Consider the following 25758-nt stretch of genomic DNA (forward strand, 5'->3'; position numbering starts at 1 on the left):
GCTGATTCACACAGTGTGAAGAAAACAGACGGAGAGTGAGAGAGCGATCTGACAACACAGTGATATCAATAGCTCGTGTTAAACCAGTGTGTCAGCTCTCATCACCGCGCTGTGTGAAGTGCGATCAAAGTCACGTTGTTGCCTCGCCTGTGAACTCAGACAGGAACTTTCTAGATCCTAAACATCTAAGTAACAAAACGGAAATCTGTGTAGTTTGAACTGGTTTTTAATCAACAGTTAACCCACCTATGCTTTTCCTGGTAACAAGCGGTGTGGATGTTACTAACAACAAAAATGCAACTGTTAATGAGACAGATTGTTTAACCTTTAGTGTTAATTACAAGCTAAAAAACAAATATGAATATTACTGTGATAACGGAAATGAAAACATCAATTTTCAGTGGTGGCTGACTGCATGGACAGAAATTTTGTGCTGACATCCGTAGAGTGGTTCACTTGGACTATCACGACTGGTAAAGATGATGAAATTTACATCATGTGGACCCCTGTGTGTTGGGAAAGTATAATGCTGGTTTAATAAGCCATTTCCCACAAACACATAATTAAAACTAGGTGACTTGACAAATAAGAATGAGAAACAACCATCTTAAAATCAGCAAAAACTATATTTCACCTTCATAGGTCTCTGAAAATCTTATGTGCTGTCTATCAGATATAATTTTAAAATAGTAACTTATAGAACCACCATAATACTTTTACCCCTCTATAGAAAGCAACAACCTTTACAATCTTTTGTCCTAAGAAGATATTGAAGGTTCTATAATACAGCCTTGTACAACAGTGAAACAAGCATCATCACAGTGAAAGGAAACCACTTTTGTTAGTTGGGTGAAAATCATAAACATTCAGATGGCTTTCATGTCAAACTGTTGAGCCATCCAACCACCCGACCTGCTCACTTTGTGGACTTTCTCAAAACTTCCTGTGTTGCTACCGACAAACAGCAGTGATGATCACTGAGGTCTCTAGATTGCTATTCCACTTGAACCTAAACATTTTTGGGAATTCGCTGGAACAACTGACGCTGTTGTTTTTACTGTGCAGCACATTGTGTGTTTAGAACACTTTGTCAGCTATTTCACCAGCGCTAGAAACTAATCCGCTGTTCTTACTCAAACAAAGAAGTGCTTATGGATGTTTGCTGCAACTCTATTGTTGTTTATTCCTTACTTGTGCTGTTATTCTTGACGTTTTATTCTGACGACCCTGTGGGCAGGCTTATCCAGCTATCATGGGGATCCTGATCACATGATTTGGCTCCACTACATAAGTTGATGGCAGTCAGCCAGTCTCTGTCTCCCCTGGTGCCTACTGTGTTCAATTTTGCTCTTTGTATGAATTAAATCCCATTTTGTGCTCGGAAAAAGTTACTTACTTTTAGTTACAACTTTTCCCTTAAGACATGTTGCTTTAGACTCAATGGAAAATATACAACACTTACCAATTACCCTGCAGTTACACAGTGTTTTTCTGTATTATAAATGTTGAGTTTCACTTCTTCAAATTATTTCCCTTCTGCATGCACCTTGGAATTAGGTGACACTGTGCTAGAAATTCCTTCCCTGCTATTTCCCTATACATAAAATATTCAGCCCAGATGTAGTTTTCATGTCTTGCCGTTACCAAACAAATAATTAAATTAATCTTTTATTGCGACCTCTTTTTAAATATTTGAGTAAATATGATTGTTCTAGAAGCTAAAACCAGATTTAATTAATATTTTACATAACTGGTTGTTTTGCTCTCATATTGGCACAACATAAATTTGATTATTGATGTAGATATGATGTGCACATTGTAAAGTGGACACGTGGAAAAAGTTTTCCACTGGAAAGACAGTGTCATGCCTTGTTTTGCATCTGCTTTAATAGCCTCTCAACATGTTACCATTTAATCTTCAGTTGAGATCCGGAATGAGTCAGAACACTATTTTATGATGCTTTATGTTGTAAGTGATTAGAGGCTGAGGCTTCTTTATGATAAGATGTATCTGCACTTTACCTGTGGGTCATTTTCTCAACTCATCAGTTAATCATCCAGTTTATGAAATATCAGAAAACAGTGGAAACAAACGACACAGAATCATTTCTAAGACTGCAGGGTGACGTCTGAAAGCTCTGTTTTATCTGAGCGAGCGTCTGAAACCCAAAGACGTTCAGTCAGTCTCCAATATGACAAACAAAATCAGTATATGGTCACATCTGAAAGCTGAAATCAGAGCGTGTTCGGCAATTTTTGGCGAATGACTAATCTTCTCAGCTTTACTTGTGATTACTTGTGACATTTCCCTGCTATACTGAGCATCTTGGATTGATGAGAAGACTGCAGAGCCAGCCCATGTGTTTGGTGCAGTGGGTGGTTTAGCTTTTGCATCTGACTGGATCGTTCACTCTGCTCAATCACAGAGACGTACACAGACAACTTGACAGAAAAATGTTTAGATTTTTCTGATTTTATTATTACTACTTTTATGAAACTATAATCTGTTTGATGGTGTAACAAACTGCTCATTTTGAACGCTGGTAAGTGCGCCAGTGCTTTTGGCGAACTGGTTATATAACAAAGGCAGCTACTCACCGATCTGTCCTGAGACCTCGTCACTCTGACTGTCTTTAGCCTCGACCTCTCCTTCTTTTCTGCCCTATGAGTAGAACAAAAGACAAGAGCAAAATGCTCAGAGACATGCGGAGACAAGATGCAAAGATTTTCCCTCACAACCTATTTTTCTGTGTGGAAGATCAAAGCTGTAAATATGAAATCATCACAAGCATCTTAAACATTTTGCACCTTCAAAACGTGGAAGTATTTTAACCTGACAACTGGAGTTTCAGATCTTTTCACATTCAAAACAAATGTAAATGAAGTGAGACTATTACACAGTATGCCTTTATCTGAAAAAGTAATTTTGTAGCTCACTTTATTAGAATTGTGATATCTTTGAGCATCATTATGAGATAATGGGCTTTTAAATAGCACTGAGAGGAAGCAGAGATAATTTAGTGGACTGTAATATCCAGATATTATGTAACTAGACAGTAAAGAGCAGATAGCATGTTCGTGTCCACTAATCTAAACGGGCTGTGATTACCTTAAAACAAATGCAAAGTAATGAAAGAAAGAGACAAGCTCAAATTATTTCAGCACCAGACTGCAAAGGACATTTTCCTGATATAAAAGCTGCGCTCGCTCCTGCTGTGGAGACATTGTCGTCTTCTGAGTTTAAATTTAGATTTGTCACTTCGTGTGCAGGACCATTTCCGGCTGGTGATCATATCCAACACTAGAATTTCAAATAAGATGAATCTTTGGGAACTGTGTGAAGCCTCATCTTTTAATTTAGACTGAAAAGCCAGATGTGTTTTTAACAGATTCTTACATAATGCAGCTTTTAGCCTCCTAATGTCTGTAAACATCCAAACTACTGTCACAGATGGACCAGTAGCAGTGAGGCTGGCAATTAATTAAAAAAAAAAAAAAAAAAAAAAAAAAACATACAATAACAACTAAAAGAAAAATTTTTGAACTGGAGGCCATTCTTTACTTTGAATGCTTGATGGCATCTCAACTCTGGAAGGCTTCAAAAGTAAACAAAACCTTTAGAAATAAGTTCTTAAGCCTTTACTTCTCCTCTCAGCTCTGTCGCTCTATACTCCCACTGTACTGTTTTTTAAAATTTCCTTCAAATAACATAATTAGATCGAAGAAAGCAGGGGGAGAAAGAAGGGAGAGGAGGAGGAGGTGGAGCAGAATAAGGAGGAGAAGAAAAAGAAATAAGACAAAGGATAATGAAAAAAGGGCAAGAAGAGGAGGGGAGGAGAAGCAGGTAGAGCAGAAAGAGAATCAGAGGGATGACTGGGGGAGAAGGAGATGAGAGGAGAGAAGGAGAATAATGGAGAGGGGAAGAACGAGGGTTTCCAGTAAAATAAATGAGATGCAGAAAAGAAGAGATGGTGATGATGAGAAGCTGGTTTGGCAGAAAAACGAAAAGAAGACGTGAAAGATGGAGGAAAGGAGGAGAGATGGACAACGAGGAAAAGCCAAGGAGGGAGACAAGAGAGGGGGGAATAATGTTAGGTAGGGGTAGAGAATGGGGAGAAGAATCAGATGGGAGGAGAGGAGAAGGACGAAAAGACACGGTGGAGTAGAGAACAGGAGGATGATGAAAGGTCAGGGAAGGAGGGAAAATATGGAATAGAAGGAAGAGGCAGGTGGAGCAGTAAGAGGAGGAGAAATATACGATCAGAAAGAGGGGAGGAGAAAAGGGCAAGGGGTAAATGAGGATAAATAAGAGGAGAGGAGGAGGAGAGAAAGAGAAGGAGGAGATAAGAGGAGGAGGAGAGACAACGAAGAGCAGGAAGAATAAGAAAAGAAGAAAAATGTAAAAGAGGATGAGCTGGAAGCAGAGAGGAGAAGGAGAAAAGACGGGAAATAAGTGGATATGAGAGGACAGTTCAATGGCCTGTATGAAAAGACAGTGGATATTATTAACTTTCCTCTTAGCAGATCAGGGTTTTCACAAGCTTCTAATGATTCGTAATGCAGTGTATCCATCCTAATACACCACAGTTTAACACCTCCGGTAGATTTAGTCTAATATTGTCTTTGATACATTGACTAGTTTTTGATCCTCAGTCTGTGATACGTTAGGTTGTCTTAATTCAGCTTCTAGCCTTCTAATACAGTTTAATTATTAGATCAGCCAGAAGGAATGAGCCACTATTCTAATACCTCGGTCTGTTATTTCCTCACCATTAAACCTCTGTGTGGTGATCTCTCTCCTAGCTCCTCTGATCCCTCATCCCACTTTCACCAACTCCTTGTAATTTAACACTCCCGCACATTCCCTCCTCCCCTTGTCGTCACCTCCCTCAGTGTCATGGATGGTGACATGACTTGTTCTAAATTGTCTCCCTCCTGCACCTGAGAAACCCATCAGCATCTGTCACCTCTTTCTCGAGGGAAACAAGGAGGGAGAGTTAAAGGTGCGAAGTGGGAAAGTTTCCCTTTTTCCACCACAGGATTAAATTCAGCCCATTCCACATAATGATGATGCCTGCAGTGATACGAAAAACGATACGGTAAACGTAAAACTGAAGCTAATTTGAGGAGTAATTTGAAACTGGGGAAGAGCTGCAAAGTTGTCTTTATTTTAAAATCAAATGTTTGGTATGCAGCACAGCATTCTCAGTCAGATTGTGTTCAAATTATGTTGAATTATTTAAGTTCTCAAGACAAACACACTGGTATTGGTATGTCATTATGCTAATGCAAGTTATGGATGTACATGAACATGATGCATGGAGCTCCACTCTGATACGGAACAGATTTCTGCATCATGTAGAAAAGGGAGGGATTTGGTGAAAAACAATCTGCACAAAAAGCAGCAGGATTTATAAACTGAACATCACTAGCCTATGTACAGAAAAAATCTGAGAGGCTTTTATTTTTTTTAGACTTCCGTTAGGAGTCTAAGTAGGGAATGAGAAATAAACCAAATTTTTATTTTTTTTTTTAAAATGCTTTTTTTTTTTTTTGCCTTACTGTATAGGACAGTAGAGAGGGAGACAGGAAATGTGGGTAGAAGAGTGGGGGAATGACATGCGGTAAATGGCGTTGGGCTGGATTCAAACCCATGACCGCTGCATCTATTGGTCACCCACTCAGCCAGCTGAGCTATCTGGACACCCCAAATTTTTAGTTTTGTTTGTTTAAATGAACTTTAAATTATAATTTATAGTGTCAAAGTTGTCCATCATTGCTGCAAATTAATATATATGTAATATGTGTCCCATCTGGCCCTGGGTTTAAACTGTAATGTCAACGTCCTCCTTGTGTAACAGTCAAGCTTTTGATCATCTCTTGTGGTAATACTGTGTCACATGTTTCCAGTCCATTTTAATTAATAATTTTAAACATCTGTCACAAAAGTCACAATTAGATATTTTCTCCGAATTGTTCAGCCGTAACTTACATGCACCTCCACCGCCATGATGATGATAAATGCAGCTGTGAGAGGAGTGCATGATATGTGAGTGTCGGGACAGTCTGAAGCTTCACTGCATTTAATGTAATGTGAATCAATAAACGTGACACTCTTGAAGTCTGACCTCCGGCGGCTGGGGATGACCCCGACTTCAGGGCAGTTTGGGGGCGGAGGGCTGAGGTGACGAGCGGGCCACCACTCCTCTTCGCCTGCACTGCTCACGTGGAGGATGTCGCCGAAATGAAAGGGCAAGGCCTGATTGGGTGCTCCCAGATCTGACGCACTTCCGTCATAGTCGAACAACGCCCTGCAGACAGACAGGGAAACAAACAAGACATTTAGTCAGTCCTGCTGCAATCTGCTGGAGGGGGCAGAGACACACAGGTCTGTCATTCACTTGGTGACATTGAAAATTATAACTTTTTACTTTGCATTGTAGTAAAAAATCACAAGACACATTTACTCTACGACTTACAAATTAGCAAATATAACACAGTTATAAAAAAATGTTAAAAATGACAGTGAGGCTGTAGTCAATAAAATCTGAGGACAGCTGAGGATTGTTTGTCTACACTATTAATTTATGACCTTGTCTGGGTCCACATGCTTCTGTATGCAGTTGTACACATCTGTCTGTGTGCGAGTCAGTCTATTTGTGGGCCTCAGTGTGTCTTTGTTAATGCTGTGTGTGTGTTTGAACAGTAATCTGTCTCTGTGACCACTGAGATCCAAACCCATCCAGAGGGAAAAGACCTGGGAAAGTAGGCCAGCAACGTGTGTGTGTGTGTGTGTGTGTGTGTGTGTGTGTGTGTGTGTGTGTGTGTGTGTGTGTGTGTGTGTGTGCGTGCAAAGGAACTAGAGCTGAAATAACTGGCATCCCCTAAAGTCCTGACTGCCTTCATCAATAAAACAGGACAGAGACAGAGAAGGAGAAACCAACAGAGAAACATAGAAAATCAGACGGAGGCTGATGAGCCAGCAGGGAGCCTGACATCAGAACAAAAACACACCTCTAGTGTTTTATTCATGGTAGATTACAAACAGCAAAAGAAAGACTTGAGGACACTAACTTCAGGTGTGACAGTCTGCATTAGACTGAATGCATGTAAGAGTTAATTACTGTCATATAAGCTGGATAGACGTAGTCTGACAGGAGTACAATTTTACTAACAGAAGGTTTACAGGGTAAATCCTTATACTGGTTGGATGCCATTGTTTCCAGTTTAGCTGCTTTACGGACAATGGTAAACTACAGCAATATTCACATCAAATGAACTAGTGGAAACTGGACAGATGAAAGAGCAGGTATAACTGCTGACATTTTACTTTTACAGCCACATTATTTCTTAATCATTTATTAAAAAGTTTCCAAGAAAAAACTCAGTTGTTTGATTCTAATTACTTGGGCAATTATTAGTAACTTTTGTTGTGCAATGACTTCATTACAGAATTTCTAGAAAAAATTTCCTTGAAAGAATTGCTCCATTTAAACCCAAACAAATATATGTTCATCAGTCATTAAATATTTGGAACCATTCCACAGATATTCTTAATTGTATGCTTATTTGTAAACACATTAACTATCACATTAAACCAATGCGCTGTCCTCTGACTAAAAGTCTCAAGGATATGATAGCTTAGTATTTGCATTTAGTGGAACCAACTGGTCACTCTCAGAATTACTACAAAATCACATGGCTCTTCGCAGGAAACTTCGTAGGATTTCTTAAAAAATTAACCAGTGTTCCTTAAGTGTTATTAACCCTACAGTAAAGTTGATTCTTTAATTATGAAAGAGCACATTTACATTAGTGGATTCACAAAGAGCAAGCTCCACATAGTCGGTGCTTATTTAAGGAAAATGTAAGCTACAGTAAAAAATAAACTAACTCCACATGTCCCACAGGATTTTGCAGATGGCCGGCTCCACTGATAGATGCATGTACAGTTATTAATGCCACGGCTTTGTAAATGTAGCTCTGAATCAATTACAGGCTCTCTGAACTACAGGCACGTTAATTCCTGTGTGGGAACCTTTGAAATCTGACAACTCCAGTGAAAGGGCGCACATTAATTACTGCAGTGAGTAACAGAAACACAGACTGCAATTATCACAGTGTGCGTATGGAAATATAAAAGTTAACTACTTTTAACTCTGCACTGAATACTGATGCAGTACTGTCCTGGCATGTGAAATGTTCAAAACATTCAGGGCTGCATTGACATCAGCAGTCCACACATACATACAGTAATGGGCATGTGCCATTGGTCAGCACATATATGATGTTAATATGCAGCAGAGTTGAGGACGAGAAGAAAAAGAAGATGTTAAAATTAAACAGGACATCCCAAATGATTTTGCAGGGAGCAGGTTACATTGATGGAAGGTGTGTAGAACTATTAAGGCTACAGCTGTAAATGTGTCCCTGAATCAATTACCTCTTCTGAGTATTATGAAAACCTCACAGGAATTACTCCAGTGAGGGAACATAGTTTAATTACATGAAGTACGTTTTACAAGGGCTGTTTTAAACAATAAGGTTCAGTTCGATTTTGCACAGCCAGCAGCCTATTGTTCTAAAAGTGCTGCAGTTTAATTTTGTACAAAATGCTCATATAGTATTACTGCTTCTGTGCACTTCATTTCAGAGGTGAAAACAGGGTGAAAAATGCTGTGTGATAGTGCTGTCTAAGACAAAACTGTGAAATTCAAGTAAAGCCACAGCCAAACAAGATTAACACAGGGTGGAAGCAGCAAATAAAACATCTAGTACATGTCTCCAGATGCCATTTTTGTGTCTGTAATTGACATGGACATTCTGCAGGACCGGTGCTTACATTGTTGTTAAAATATAAAAACAATTTTAAAACATTTTCCTACTTCATTTTCACCCAGGGTCAGATTTAAAGCTGAGCTGATATGATGCAATTAGAGGAAAAGCATCTCTTCTCACCCAGAAAATTCAAGAGATCCACTATAAAATGCAAGTAGTTAATCGCAGCTGAATTAATTTGGTAGGAGTAAACGGATATTCACACATGCACTCCTGAATGTATGTAAATGTTATACAATATAATCCAATTGTGGATCCAAATTTACCAAGATACAGCGATACAATGTCCTCTGTGCTTCGGTATTTCATTTTGGATGAGAAAAAACCTTTAACTGGAAAAACATGCTCAATTACATCCAGTTCAAAAAAATCCTTCAAGCTATCTGAAACCATAATATTCAGTTTCAAGAAGCCCGTGTCCTGATGTATTTTAAAATGCTCCGAAATCGATATCTGCTCCAGAATCAGTACAGCAGGTTTTGGTTTTTAGTGCACAGCGAGGCATGAAGTCTTCATACGCCTCAAACCCCAGACCCAATCAATGCAGCATGTTTTCCTATAAATGCATTGATCCTTATAAAGCGCAGCAGCAGGGTACAACTGACTGAACATTATTTCTGCTGGGATTCTGAAACATTTTTCTTTCATTGTTTCCCTGGTAGCAAATAAATCCTGATCTGCGAAAATAGCAGATGCATAAATAAGAATGTCTAACTTTAGCAGAGATAAGGCTTCATCTCATTATCATATACTCTATAGCAATCTCTGCCTGTCCAGGTGAATCATTCCGCAGTGATATATACAATTACAACGCTAAGCTATCGAGCCATACAGTGTTTAAAATAGACCATAATGGTGTGAATGTAAAATGAGGCAGGAGGAAGGAACAGAGGCGAGGACGCACACACACACACCTTTCACACAAAGTACAGTCATCCAGACAGATGTCACACTATTTCAGTGACATCTCCTCAGAGGAAAGGTTAGCCTATCTTGTGCACGTAACACACATGCAAACAATGTAAACACCACACACATACTGGATGAACACGGATGGAAATACGGCAACAGCCCAGAGCACCAGACACCCTGAACCTGTCATGCACCAACAACTCAACCAATCAGCTGCCAGTTTGAGGCTTCCTTTTTAATATTTGCTTGCTGATTGGTCATTTGTGGGCAGTAACCAGGTACAGTAAGTTCTCATCTGACAGTGATTTATCGTGTAGGTTGTTTGGAGGGTACTGCAATATTCTATGTCACCTTGAAATGGTCCTAGTCTGATTTTGATAAGACCTGGCAGAACGTTGATCATTAAGATTCAGGATGTTAACTGATTAACGTATAGGGGGTCTCACAATAATTACCTGATAAATGCAAATGTCCTTATTAAATCTGAATTCATAGTCTTGTTTTTCAAGCATCCATCCAGTGGTTTCCATTTTATTTTCACTGAGCTTTTGACTGATTTAAAATGATGGGGAAAATTTGACCTAGTCCAATATAGTGGTTATATTAAACATGTGCAAGGACATTTTTAGACTTCGAAGCCAACATGCAAGTGCCAAAGACCGCAGTCTCTTGAATGTCCACTTGAGTCTCATTCCATACGGCCAGTCAATCCCAACCATGTTAAAATGTCCAACTTTACAGCAGAAATATACATGTTTACAGTCTGGTACAAAAAGGGTTTTAGTCTCTGTAGCTGATTTTTCCATTCTTGGCAGCTATACAGGGGGATTTGCACATAAGTCACCTATTAAGGTTGTATTGAGACTTAAACTTAGGCATAATTGAGGATATGGACACTCTGAATGACATATTAGTGGTGTCACAGCACACTTCTCAGCGCCACTCCCACACCACCTCTTTGCTTGTGTTTGGACTAGCCAGGAGTTAGTAGAGTCAGGTACTGCCAAGAGGGTGACAGCTGGAGCCACCACACTGAGCTTCAAACCACTGTTCAGAAAAACCTCATGGACAGTTCATGCAAGTTTACATACAGTCTATGATGCTAACATGTTCAATTAAAATGGTGAAAAAGGTAAACATTATACCTGCTAAACACTGGCAATGTACCAGTGGCATTTGACACATAAGACCCTCCTAAACGTTACTGTAGACCATGAACACCTCCTGTCAGTGATAACAGCACTCCCAATGCCGGACACATGTACACAGCCACACTGCAGAAATAGCTTGAGGAGAACAACAAAGAGCCTAAGGCATTGATTTGGCCTCCAAAGCCCCCAGGTCTAAATCTATGTGAGTGTCTGTGGTATACATCAGAACCACCCTGCAATAGACAGGACCCAACAGATCTGCTGCCAACTTCCCAGAAAAAATTTACATCACCTCTATTAATTAGATAATTGTGAGAATATAATTTGTAAACAACTTAAAAAAAACAGCTCTAACAGGGATCTACACAAAGTTAGGCAGATGGTTTTAATGTTGTCTCTGTACAGCCAACATGGCTCTGAACTCAGTCTTGCTGGTGTCTGTTTTGGTCAGAACTTTATGTCTTTCTGTGAAACTTTTCAATAAAATGCACTATGAAGTGTTTTGGTTCAAAAAGAAATTTCCAAGAAGATGGTAGACATTCTCTCATAGCCAAAATCTAATTTATTTCTACAGCAGAATTTCATTTAAACAGAGTTTGAAGCACTCTTCGGAACAATAACACAGCCAGTATATAAACTGGCAGTAGATAAAATTCTTTATCTGATTTAATTAAATGAACAATGGCCAAGCCATTTCTCTTCATTTTTAGCCAAAACCAAATGAAAACGGTGGGCACACATTCAATATATGCTAACTATCATCATGCCTGTGGCTCAATACTTTATAATTTAACAAGCATGATGGAAAGCAGCTGCGATGTCAAGTTTTTTTCATAATTAACTATTAGACCTATAGTTTACAAAAGGGATCATTTATTTTAATGAAGTGATTTGAGGCAGAAGCACAGTGGGTCCTCTGGCATCCCACTTCAACAAGCTGTAAGAAATACAATGACTTGAAATAAAAAAACTAAATAATACATTTAGGGGCTGCACAGTGGCTTGGTGGTTAGCACTTTTGCCTTGGAACTAGAAGAGTCCTGGGATCTTTCTGCATGGAGTTTGCATGTTCTCCCTGTTCACGCATGGGTTTTCTCTAGGTTCTCTGGCTTCCTACCACAGTCCAAAAACATGCTGAGGTTAATTGGTGATTCTAAATTGTCCGTAGGTGTGAAAGTGAGTGTGACTGTTTGTCTCTATATGTAGCTCTGTGATAGAGTAGCGACCTGTCCAGGGTGTCCCCTGCCTTCACCTTAAGTCAGCTGAGATAGACTCCAGCCCCCGTGACCCTAATGAGGATAAAGTGGTGTATAGATAATGGATGGATACATTTAGGAAAAGAATAAGTGAATCAGTCAGCTGGTTACTCAGTAAGATTACCAGATAACCAGTTCAACTAATAAATGTTGATTTGTTTAACACTTGTTGGTCACAGCTCCCAGATGGCTGAACCTTTGACCTCTAGCTCCCTTTACAGACTCTGATCTCGGTTCCGCTCTCTGTCTGAATCAATGTATGTAAGAATTAAAGAGTGTGTGTTGTTGAAGATGACTCGATCCCAGCTGCTGCTGCTTTTTCCTCCAGGCCACTTGCACATAGTTCAGGTCAGATGTTCCTTTCATGAACAATAAACTCATCAACAGGAGTTTTCTTAGTTTTCATGCATTTGTTTTTTAGGTAAAATGTTTTTTTTTCCATCTTTGTGTTGCTTTTCATGTCTTACAAAAAAAATTTAATGTAGGATCTATAGAGGTTTTGCCATGATCAAGTTCAAAAGTCATTGTTGTGTTATACCGAGTGTGTTTTACTCATCTCTTGGAGATACTTGCCGTTTACTGCAGAGAAATTACTAAATACAAAGAAAGATGTAACATGTAAAACCAAAACCTCCACATTGTACATCATGTCTGTTGGCAAAGGAAAATATATTTTTCTTGAACCCTCTAGAGAACCTCGAAATATCACATTTGATAAGGTTAATGTAAAAATCCTATAAAAACTACCCCAACTTCATAAAATTTTTGCTTGAGGGGATTTTTGATCTTAATTATCAGCTGTTTCCATATGAAACATGGTCAATACCAACCGCCATTAAAGAATAATTAGAAGTGCCTGATTTCCTGATTTCTTTCCTTTTTTGTATGCGCTTCCTCTTTTTATTTTTTAATTTATGTTTTTTAGCAGTTGTAAAATAAATGATCTTGTGTCTGGCTTTTTCTATTCTGTTTATTACATTCATGCATAACATAGCATTTACTGCCACTTTCAGGGGATGTTACTCAGTCTAGTTTATTTGCTCAAAAGCAGTTTATTTAAAGAAGCCTAATTTGCATTTTCTTTTTAAAAAATATTGCAACCTTTAACTTTTTTGACAATTATATGGAACCATTACTATTAATATTGAGAGCTTAATGTGCTTCACACAGTAAGAAATTATGAGAATTTGTGCTTTGATATAATGTATAGAATAATTCAACTGGATGCTGTGCAAACAGTGCTCTTTTTGCTGGTTTGACTGTTGATGCCTTCTCTCATTACAGAAAACACTTAAACGTTACTGAAATAACCTAAGCACTGTTTCATTGTTTCCTTAAAGCCTAACTGGTGCTGCTTTTGCTGTCTCCCACATAACCGACGTTTCAAGAGCTCCAGTATGATTTAAATGGACACAGCCACCCAGCATGAAATCAATACTTCAAATACTGTGATTTTTATGGAGAAAAGACATTGAAAGTGTAGTTAGCTTTGGGCAGGAACTGCATCTGGACTCTGCAGATGGAACAAAGGGATGTATGTGGTGATGGACTGGACAGCCAGGACAGGCAAGAATGGCACAAGGACAAAAGGACACACACACACACACACACACACACGTGACAGGCGATGCGTGTGATTGTGTCTGTGTGTGAGACAGTATTAGCCAGACAATATATTGGTGATTTCAGATGTGATAACCTCCTTTTGGGCGTCTAACACGCACAAAACAGTAGACAGCTGAGATAAGACCTTCTAATAGTTGTGTCACACTGAAGGACACTGGACAATCAGTCACCTCTGTCTGTCCTGTGTGTGTGCCGTGTGGTACCTGACGTAAAGTGTGCGTTTCTGTGTGGAGCGGAGCGACGTGGAGCTGGAGCTGACGCTGCTGGTCATCATCTGTTCTCTCAGGTCATGGATCTTTGCCTCAAAACGACTGTACTCTGCAAAGACACACAAAAACACAAAGAGGGCAAAAGTTGTTAGACCCAGCCGATTTTAAATGATACATCTCCCCCTTCTGATGTTAAATATTTAAGTAGCTGTAGAGAATACGGTTTAAGCTGTTTTTACAACCAACCTGTTACTCCACATTACCAGAGTAGAGCATGAACAAACACAGCCTGAAGGATGGTGGAGGGTTTATTCGCAGTGATAACCACATTTCTTGCAACAAGTACAAGTATTTTGAGAAGTGATAAAAATTGCAAGAAGTTTATTTTTCATGTCCAAGAGCAGAAAGGATTCTCTCAGCACTGGATGATACTGTTCAGCTATAAACACTCATACAACACATACTTACACACACACACACAAACCTGTGGACAGGCAGACATATTGAGATGTCAACGGATCCTCTACAGCCATAATCTAATAGTCTGTTTGATCTGAATAATAACTCCTGTTACATCAGACCAACACACACATTTACACAATCCAGCACACACAATAACAGTCAGCTTTAGACTTTAATCCTCTAAAATCAGTGTTTACTGTTCATGCAGTATGTTAATTATTTATAAGGACTGACTTAATTGTCTCATTAAGTTAAATACATCCTGTAGTGATGACAGAGATAGCAAACCCTGTGAATGTCTGTTGGATTAGGTTAGTATTTCATTGCATAGCTTTGCAGGAAAATCATTTCCCCGTTCTTAATCATGCCTACTAAAGCTTGATTGGTTCATTGTTTCCTGCTTACTGTCCCTTGTGGATGTGTATACAGACAGCTGTGCACACCACGGACACGCAGTTCTTGCAATTAGAGTGTTTTTCTAGTCTGTTGCAGTTTGCTCAGAGGACTTTATTCCATATATGTGCATCTACATATTCAATGCATACAAACTACTGCACTGCACATTACTGACCCTGCAGTGTAGTCGCAGCAAGAACACACTTACTGGGCTGCATGTAGACGTCTGTCTAGTGGTGCATACAGACTTTGGGAGAGAACAAAATTTACATCATGTGGACTGTTCATTGGCCTGACACCAGACCTATATGAACCTCTGAGCAAATGTGAGACAGTGAGTTTCTTTTTTAGACGCACAGTCACAATACTCTAAACTCATGTGACTGTTCAGTGCTGTTATAGAGAGCAGCTAGACATGTTAGACAGATCTGACTTCAGCTGTTTACATGCGCTGATGAAGGTGGAAAGTAGGCGATTCTGCACTGAATACAAAAGTCTCATTATACATGCACAGTGATTTGGCACAGTGACGCTGATGTAGCTGAGCAGTGGTGTGACACAGCATCATGGATGTTATTAAGCTTTTATTTGCTCTGTGGCTGAACTGCTACAGACGAAACATGCAATGATGGAATTTTACCTAAAAAATACATTAACATATCTGGAAAACAAAAAGATTTTCCCACAAAATCAGTGAGTTGTTTGCATTCACATTTTATCCACATTCTCACTGTAATGCAACTACACTGCATGCAGTTTTTCCGTCTTCAACCTGTGCACACCCACAAATACGCCAATGAATTTTCAAACAGCACTTTTAGTTTAATTGCCAGGAACAACTGTATACTCATCTCCCTTGAATGACAAGCAGTAAATTGAGAGAGAGCAACCAGTTGGCCAATCAATGTAAAGTGCAATGATTTGCTCATACACTCAGCAGAGCTGCCCTGTGCTTTAGCATCCTCCTGCTACATCCAGCAAAGACACTTTAGTTTCTGACCCATTTTCTAGTGGCCATAAAAATGTCATTGTGCCTCTTTAATTATAAATGTACATTATTTATGGAAATGCACAAAAAGGAAAAACAAATTACATTATGTTTCAGCTGATGTGAATGAAAGCTTGTGGTTTTAACAACGAGAGTCTTCCTTAAGCAGGAAACTAAGACTTTTAACCACCAACTTGCTGTCTGTATATGACAGTACACTGCACTGTGTTGATCCAGAGTGGCTGAACAAACAGCAGAAATGTGTAATAAATCCTTACTGACTGTCCTCTACTCTGCTTAACACCACATAGCTCCCCAGAAAACTCTGAACTAACACATGGATGACAACGCCGCTGGCAATAAGCCTTAAAAAGCCCCTCTGAAGGATGTCCCTGTGTGTGTGTGTGTGTGTGTGTGTGTGTGTGTGCGTAAACCATTACTGTGGACTACAGAATCTAATTAACCCTGAGTAATTCAATCATACTCGAGGTACACACGGTCATGCACTCACACTCACACACACACACACACACTCTCTCACCACACACACAAATCTGGAACCTGCAGTGTCTCCTGACTTTCCTCTCTTTCCTTTGCTTGCCTCTTTAACGAGTTCTCTTCCCCTTCACAACACCCAGATCCCAACTGATTTCACACAAAGCACTCGTTAATTTGACAAACTGACACAAATCAAGTGAACTATGCAAAAAGAGCCCAAAGACACACACTTCCAAAATCACTGAAATATTCACAGGCGCATGATCCATAATCCGTTTATCCCACAGCTACAAATTTAATACAAAACACTGACATTGAGGAATGGAAACTGACTGACTTCTTGTTTGTTGACTAGGAGATTCACCTCTAAGTGCTTAGTATCTTACTTGTTTTGAAATTCAACACTTAATATTTTATGCATGAACTAGGTTTAAATAATATCAAAAACATCGGATTGCACATACTTACAAGCACAATTCAAGTGACCTTGCCTGCTGAGACACAGTTACGTATTTTTCCATTTAATTTCAATCATTTTCAATGCTGATCACAGTCTGAAATTTTCAGTTTTAGACTGATATCATCTCTAATCCATCCTAAATTGATGGATTAATACTTGCATGTTTGTCTGTTTCAACTTGACACACCACGGCACACATCAAAATCCCCCAATATAAACTTTAAAATCATCAGCAGCTAACTGTCCCTGTCAACACATACTGGCTCAATGCAACATTGTGGGATTAAGCTCCAGAGAGAGAGAAAGACAAACAGAGAGGGAGGGGGAAAGAAGACAGAATGAAGAGGGACAGACAGGAGAAAAAAGAGGAGGAGGACGAGAGGAAGACGCTTAATGACTGTGATTTAGCTTAGATGTACTGCAGCAAAATCACATTTGCTACAGTGAAGAAAAAAGAAAAAAGGCAATTTATCAATCAGTGACAGCTAAAACAATGAAAACAAAGACAGAGATACAGTAGCGCTACAGAGAGACGTTCCTCTTTGTGATCTATGAACAAAGGCTGAATTGCTGCTAAGGTGTTACTGCTACTGAGTCCTGAAGTCAAAGACAAAGCCTATGCTGCCAAAGATGCAGCTCTGATCATCTTCTGTTTAAGAGCAATGCTGAGAGCTTATGCAGAGAAGTCAGAACTGAACATCTTTAAACCGAATCCAATGATAGAGCAGAAGTACCACAGCAAGAAAAGAAATCAACAAACAGCACAAAAAGTGAGATTATTTGAAAATAAATCAGCCCTGTTTCTAAATCACTGATAATTTCTTGCACTGAGAGTCATTGGACCAAAGATAGGAGCCAACGTATCAGTGCTGCATCAGTGGTCATTAGAGGGATGAGAGAGTGTTAGAGCACCACAGATTCATCTGATCAGGTTGATTCAATCGTCTATTAGCTTTACCGTCACTTCTCAAAACACTCAAAGCCAAAGATGTTTAACAGAGATGCCAGGATATTACCAGAGGCAAGATGTTAACAAATAAATCAGTTCAAGTCTGTTTCTTCCAACTCCCTCTCAGCTGTACTCACACGCTGTTGGCAGACAGGCAGCCTCAACGTCCACGATTTGATGCCGGCAACAGAGGCTTTCAGTTCAGTGTGTGTGTCTGTGTGTGTGTGTGAGAGTGGGGTTTGAAGCTTACAGTCCAGAGATGTGAATGAGAGGAAAAGCAAAAGAGTGAGAGAGAGATGTTGGAGAAGATCTAACACCAGGTCCACGTTGGATTCAGCATGTTGGAGCCAAAGCAGAACGATGTGAATGTGTGTGAGTGAAAGTGTGTGTAGGTATGTGTGTGGCACAGAGGAAAAATATGTGTGTGCGTAAAATCAGTCCAGTGCTGCTCAGCTGCCACAGAAACAACAGATGCTAACTCTCTCTCTACTACACTCGTCTCTTTCTCTATGTCTCGTTCGCTGGTGCGTTCGTTTTGCTCCTCCCCCCCTTTGACAGCAGCTTGCTGTAGGGCGGAGACACACACACACTCTCACACAGACACACACACTGTTTCCTCAGGTCACTCATGCAGGAAGCTGAGTCGATGCCAGGCACTCCTGCCCTACTTTGGCCCGGGGAATTGGTCGACACACACACACACACACACACACACACACACACACACACACACACACACAGACACACACACACACACACACACACACACACACACACACACACACACAGACACACACACACACACACACACACACACAGACACACACACAGACACACACACACACACACACACACACACACACACACACACACACACACACACACACACACACACACACACACACACACACACACACACACACACACACACACACACACACACACACACACACACACACACACACAGAGTAAAGCTTGACCAAGCATTTTGAATATTGATTTTTCGGAGGCTTAAGTAACAGCTCAATTCATAGGTCTTAAATGGTTTTTCCATTTGTTTTACATAGAAGCAGCAAAAAAGAGACACTAACATTTGTCTTCATAAGTGCACCGAATTAAACTCTTTCTGCTCTGCATGATTCATGTTTGTCTGTGTCTCCATCTGTCTCTCTTCCCCTTCATCTCCAGTCGAGACTTGTTTTCCTCCGTTCTTCTCTGTCTGCATATCTTATTGTACGATATGGTTGTATGGTTTGCCTGTGAAGAAATCCTCTACGTGTGAAAAAAAAAACATGGCTTGAAACTATTCTTATCATGTAAAAGTGAGCCAGTTATGCTGCAAGCTTCCATAATTCTACCACAAAGACAGACATGGAACTCCATATGAGTAAAAACACACGTGGAAATCGCCACATATGAAGTTTCACGTGATCAGAATCTAACTGTCTCTGTCAGCACACATCACCTCAATGCAGTATTATCAGATTAGGAGGAAGAGACACAGAATGGAAAAAGGGAGAGAAAGAGAGAGAGGAGGGAGAAAACAAGATATAATACAGAGAGAGAGATGGAAAATGGAAAAGTGAGGAGGAGGAGGAGGAGAGGACAGTGGGAGGAAGAGGAAGGGGAGGGGTGATGACAGAGACTAATGGCTCTGGGGTTCACGTTCCCTCCTTCCTTCATTTACCTCCACACCCCTCCTCTGCTCTGCTCTCCCCAGAGGAGCATTGTTCCTCCATTCAGCAGCTGGCGGAGGCCTTTTCTGCATTGTGGAGCTTCAGTTCTATCCAGCTGAAAACCTCTGGAGATGGTCAGTTCACATCTTTAGGCTTGTGTGCATTGCACCAATCTTTCCCTTTCAGATCACCTTTTCCTCTGTTCTCCTGTTTCCTGATTACACAAATCATGCTTGAGATAACGTAATTAGGTGACTAACTGTGACAAGTAAACATATGAATATAAGGTTGAATACGGTGTCTTGGGACTACCTTGAACACCAGATCCTGATATAATAGAAGTGAATACACATGCTCCGTATCCTATTCCTTCCTGCAGGAGGGAGCATGGACATATTCTGGTTCACGTCAATATTGCCTTATTATTTAGACTTTTGACACTGATATAAAGTACATTTAATGGTACCCTGTGGAGTTTTTCCACCAGTACTCACTCAATGGAGCAGAGCTTTTCATCAGTGAACACTTGTTTGAAATATGCATGTGATACTCATCCCTGCAGCCAGTTTAGTATCATTCTAACAGGATATACAGGACATGGACAAGACTACTCAGTGGTGTCCCCAAGGATTAGCTACTGCAATAAGTAAACATTATCATAACATGTTAGATGTTATGTTAAAGCATTATTACTAGACTATATATATTACAGCACCACCCAGGTATTTGCCAGTCATCATCGTGTTTATGTGGAGAACATTTTGATGCTGGATGCATTGCACCCACAGTGAAACACGGTGAAGATTCCATTATGGTATGGGGTTCCATCTGTGGAAACGGCATAGGCTAATTAGTTAAAATGGATGCTATCATGAACCAGAAGGTCGACCACAACATCTTGGTGCATTATGGAATCTCTTCTGGATTGAACCTGATTGGTCATGGGTTCATAGACTAAGAAGACAATGACTCCAAGCAGACTTCAAAGCTGTGCAGAGACTACTGTACCAAGAAAAAGGAATCTGGAGGACTGGAACTGATGGACTGGCAAAGTCCAGACTGGAATCCAACTGAACAGAGCTGGGATTTATTGAATTCAAAAATAGAATGGCTCAAAAGTTTCATCTAAAGTCTCTGGGAACAGCTAGAAACTATTTGGAACTCAATAACAAAAGAGATTGTGGAAAAGTACATAAAAACCATGGCTGCAAGAATGCAAGCTGTTATCAGGACCAAAGGAGGCCATGTAAAATACTAAGATTTCTGGGTAATATATGTGAATAAGGACTATTTAGTTGTTCCAGTCTGTCATTTACCTAATAAATAATAATACAGTTTTTATTTTGAAACAACTTTTTGACAGATTTCTAAAATACGTGTTTTCTTGTTTTTATGACAGGTGTTCTAATAAATTTGTTAAGCATTGTGTGTCCTGATCATCCTCTGACTGCAGCCAGATGTGTGACACTATTTTATAGGCTTATCTCCTCTAATAGAAAATAAAAATGGGAATTCCTAGGCATTAAACAGTCTACCATGTTTTGTATTCCTGACTATGAACCTCATCATATTTTAGGAAGAGCTGCGTTTAAGGTTGCTGACAGGGCACATGACAAAGTCTGTGTCAGTCGCCTTCAAAATGACTGACAGAATGTCACTACCCTCTTAAATCTTAAACGAGGAAGCAAATCCAAGGGCACACACAATGCAGCACTAGCTTTGTTTTCAAGACAACTCCAGTGGACAATTTATGAGTTTTTCTTCAATTTTTCATTTTTCCTGGTTGAGTGCTTTTAATTTGGCTTCTGCAAAGGTCTAATTTTTCCAAGGAGATAAACAAAGGCCCGTTATCTACATAGTAAAGTCAATACGAGGGATATACTTGGTTGTTGGGTGCATATTTTACTACATGATTACAACAGACCAGATATATTAACAGGTGTGTGCTTTTAAAACCAAATTTTAAGAGAGTGCATTTGGAGAGTGCTTTCTAACTATATTCACAAATGTCCTTCTTGAGTTTGCAAACATAAACCTCTTGTGGTTGATCAGCTGAATTTATAATAACACACAGAGAAAATCCCATCCTTCTCCTCCTAAGTCTGTTTTAGAAGTGTACATTAGTCGATATAAGGCTCTGGCTCTAAAAATAGCAGTGCTGGAAGAAGCTCATCTATAATTGAAGCTATACAGTACAGCAATCTATATTGGTATCGATTAAGGGATTAGATTGCAGGAGAGATGAAGGGAGAGAAAAAGAAGAGAGCAACGGAAACAATTTCAAACAAGAATATCTAGAATCAAATTAAGTTTAAATGCCACAACAACAACAAAAAAAAACTGGTTTATCTTTGCCAGCTCAGTGTCACAGTGACAAGGCAACACTCAAATCAGTCACCTTTCCATTACAAGTGACACCTCCAATCCCCCAAATCACACTTTGTGGGCGGTGAGTCAGACCATTACCACAGACACCAGAGAGCCTGGGGAGGAGAGGAGGAGCTGACAGGTGGGGAGAAACGAAGAGGAAAGACACTGAATGGAGGAGAAAGAACAGAGCAATAAAGTGACACAAGGAAAAAAAGGAAAGCACTTTACTGTACGTATTCAGCAGATGATATTCCAACAACTTTGTGTGTGAAAGCACAGCAATAGAGCTGCTGTTAATCGTCTCCATAACAACTAGTGCACGGCACACACACACACACACACACACACACACACACACACACACACACACACACACACACACACACACACACACACACACACACACACACACACACACACACACACACACACACACACACACACACACACACACACACACACAAAGTGTAATAAGCCAGCTAACAGAAGTGAAGATAATCCTCTCTGCATCACCTCAGTATTACTGCTGACAGACACCGCCTCTGTGTGTATCGTGTGTGTGTGTGTGTTTATGTGTGGGACAGTGTGAGCTAGTGACAGTTGTGTGTAATCCCAGTGACTAATTCCGCTGTCAACCTGCAGGCTTTACAGCCCCACATCAGGAAACGTAACAGCACGGGAGAATATCAAGCTTAAAGGTCAGTACTGCAACATTTTGGTTCTTTAATGAACATCCAGAAATTTTTCTGATCGGCACAAATAACAGCTGTACTAGATACTTGAGAAGACACAAAAGAAGCAGCAAACCAGCAGCTACAAGGCAACAGCATTGGCCTTTATTTTGTATTCGTAGTCCAATAAGAAATTATATTTTAAATAAACCATAACAGTAATATTCTTAATCATTAATACAAGTTTTAACATATCCTTCTAATGATTCCACTGTATGTCTGCTTTATTCTTATACACATATGGTATGAATGATTTGTTCATTTATGTAAGGATTTATGTTATGCATGAAAGCTTTGGTTTAAAATGAGAAGATTAAACTACTTTTGATTTAAAAAAATAACACAATCTTCTTTTTCAGATTATGATTTGTTATGACTGTAAAACTACAAGCCGCTGGCCTGTTATGACGGCTAGGACCAGTGGTTTAGTGGTGGCCAGTTTTCCAAAGATATTGTAGCATAACTGATACTCCCTCTGGTGAAAGTCAAGCATTTTTTTCCCACCTTGTTAACATGTCTATATGGTGGAGCAAAACAGTCAACACCATTCCTGAGCATTTCCATCTTGACAATGCGGTGCACTGATAAACACAGATTCAGACTTCCAGGGTTTCATACATAACAAAACTAAAGAACCAGTCCTGTCTAATTGCAGGGTGAAACTTTTTGTGTCATTATTGTTATTGAACAGTAGGCAGGGAGGAGCGTGAGGAGAGAGGTGATGAATTCATAGATCTGCACATTCTAGAGGAAGCAACATTGTGGGGTTATATTTAAGCCATTTTAGAGCTAGATACAATAATTTTTCATGGAAAACAAAACTCCAACACATTTGAGAGACAGAGGTGAGTTTTTAAGGGTTTAATCAATGACCACAGAGGGCGTTTAAAGTAACTGACTCCAGAATATGGAGAAACCAAAGTCATTTTCAGATTGCTGTAGTAATTCAAGGTGCCATTATCCTGCAATGGGACCTTGTGAACACAGCAGCCACTGTTCAGCAAATGTAACAGTGTCAGTTTTTAAGGGGCACATCAAGGACTGTCCATAGCTATACAGATGTGCAAGGCCTTTTGCTTCTGCATAAGATGCACCAATAAGGAAGTTTAGTGCCAATAATGATGATTGCTATTAGTGATTTTACAAGTGCAAAATGCTAATTAACAGCAGACCTGCTATCCTTATTGACACTGCATATATGTGTATCAAGGATACGATACAAAAAACATAAGACTGCCTTCGTATATTTATGGGTTATGTAAAGATTACCTGAACCTTTTGAAACATACCCTTTTAAAAATAGGAAGCATCTAACAATAAATCATCTAACAGCCCTCTAGCATCATTAATCTAATGTGAAAAGACACCCTCCTATACAGGTACTGCTGGTCTGGAGGGGCTTGTCTACCCAATGATAGCATTGTGGTGATGAGGGGTTTCCAGTGCCGTCCAACCATCTGACATACAGTTCATACAGATCATAAATCCAGCTGTATAAAGATGTGAACTCACTGCACCTCTGTGATCTCATCTACGCTACTGACATGAGCTGTCTGCGGCCAAGTGGCCTTGAGGGCAATGGAGGCTTCAGGTTTTGACAAGGAAGAAGAATGTGCGGAAAATGATGGTATCTCCGGTTCCACTGTATCGTAAATCAACACTGGTTCAGGACTGCAATGTTGAAATGTCTTCTCATGTGTTTTATTTCTGCTCTTTGGGTACCTTGTTTGAGAAGTGCTACTGGAAGGAAACATCTAGGGGGTAAGTTACAAACTGTGACCTCAACTGTGGGTTCAGAGCTTCTGTGCACAACATCATCTTCTCATGCTGTTTTCTCAAGTGGCCTCAAAAATGTAAAGAGATTTTCATGTTGTTGGTTTTTTTTGTAAATGGAAATTTGACTTGCAACAGTTCTATAACACAAATCATTTTCTTCACTAATACCTCCTTACCCATGCAAAGCTATCCTGTAATCCATTATAGACACTGAGCGCACAATAATACGAATAAAAAACATCACATAGCCACAATGTGCAAACAGCAGAACACCTCTGAAGATTTACAGTGTCAGCTGTAAAATTAAGCAAACAATACCAAAGATAGGTTTGCCTGATGATTATATTGTTAAATAAATAAATAAATAATTCTTATGTGCTCATTATTTGCTTCTAATGCCCCATAATGCACTTTAAGTAAAGTCCACACACTCCAAAATAACACACAACAAAAATCAGACAGGTTAGTGTACGTAGGACATGGACAGGCCAGCAGCCTCACCTGGTTATTGGACATATGAGTTTACTTAAAATAGCCAGAAAGGTGTTGAGTGATGCCTCCATTAGCAATGCAGCATGAAGCTTTTTCACAATCACACTCCATCTGCTGTACTTCAAATAAACACTGATCTACATGTGCTGCATCAGCTGAAGTCACCATGTATCTCTCTCTCACAAACACACACACACACACACACACACACACACACACACACACACACACACACACACACACACACACACACACACACACACACACACACACACACACACACACACACACACACACACACACACACACACACACACACACACACACACACACACACACACACACACACACACACACACACACACCATGAGCAGTTCAGTTCTGTGCCATGCTGTGCTGTGTTTGGCTACAGCGGCCACCATATTCAATATAAATAACAGGAGGAGACCTGCCCACACAGACACTTTTCCTCTCCTGGTGGAGGTCGTTATGAGTTCCTCTCTCATTGGCAGGAAGTGTGTGTGTGAAACAGAGGGAACACTGCTGGTCACCGCATGCTGTCGCCACGGGAACGGGACAAACATGGACCTCAGAAGGACACTCACTCACGCTCAGTGCTGACCAAAGGCCAGCATGGACAGACGGTTTGATATAGGGGTTCATTCAGCAGTCATGACTTGGACTGCTGAAGAGTCACGACACAGACACACAACTAACTGATCATTTTTGGAAAAGGTAGAACATTAAAACTAAGTCACAGAGCAGTGCCTTGATGAGAGAACCTGGATTATTATGATTCCTAAAGAGTGGAAACATCCCAATATGACATCAAACAATGCCAAGGCAGAGCTGCACTGACCTAAAACAGAGATCTTTGAACCATTTTGCTCTTTGGTAAGTCAGGTGTCAGCAGAGAATCACCAAAAATGTTGAGTATAATCGAAAAACTGGCTTAAAAAGTGTGTTTG

The 25758-nt window shown here is 39.9% G+C and overlaps 1 protein-coding gene across 13 annotated transcripts in view; it reads right to left on the reverse strand.

Moving 5' to 3' along the window:
- Nucleotides 1-25758, reverse strand: part of LOC111580207 (discs large homolog 1-like protein) — a 127937-nt gene that overhangs the window by 10751 nt on the left and 91428 nt on the right. For 12 of the 13 annotated variants that reach the window (XM_055015703.1, XM_055015701.1, XM_055015702.1 and 9 more), the window contains 3 exons: nt 13987-14101; nt 6129-6311; nt 2599-2662 (listed from right to left, as the gene is read on the reverse strand). In XM_055015703.1, coding sequence (XP_054871678.1) covers nt 2599-2662; nt 6129-6311; nt 13987-14101 — 362 coding nt within the window. Of the gene's footprint in view, nt 1-2598; nt 2663-6128; nt 6312-13986; nt 14102-17882; nt 18220-25758 lie in introns of those variants that run through there. The other variant, XM_023287852.3, reaches the window with a different exon arrangement.

Source organism: Amphiprion ocellaris, chromosome 2, assembly GCF_022539595.1.
Source record: "Amphiprion ocellaris isolate individual 3 ecotype Okinawa chromosome 2, ASM2253959v1, whole genome shotgun sequence".
Classification (NCBI taxonomy): Eukaryota; Metazoa; Chordata; class Actinopteri; family Pomacentridae; genus Amphiprion; species Amphiprion ocellaris.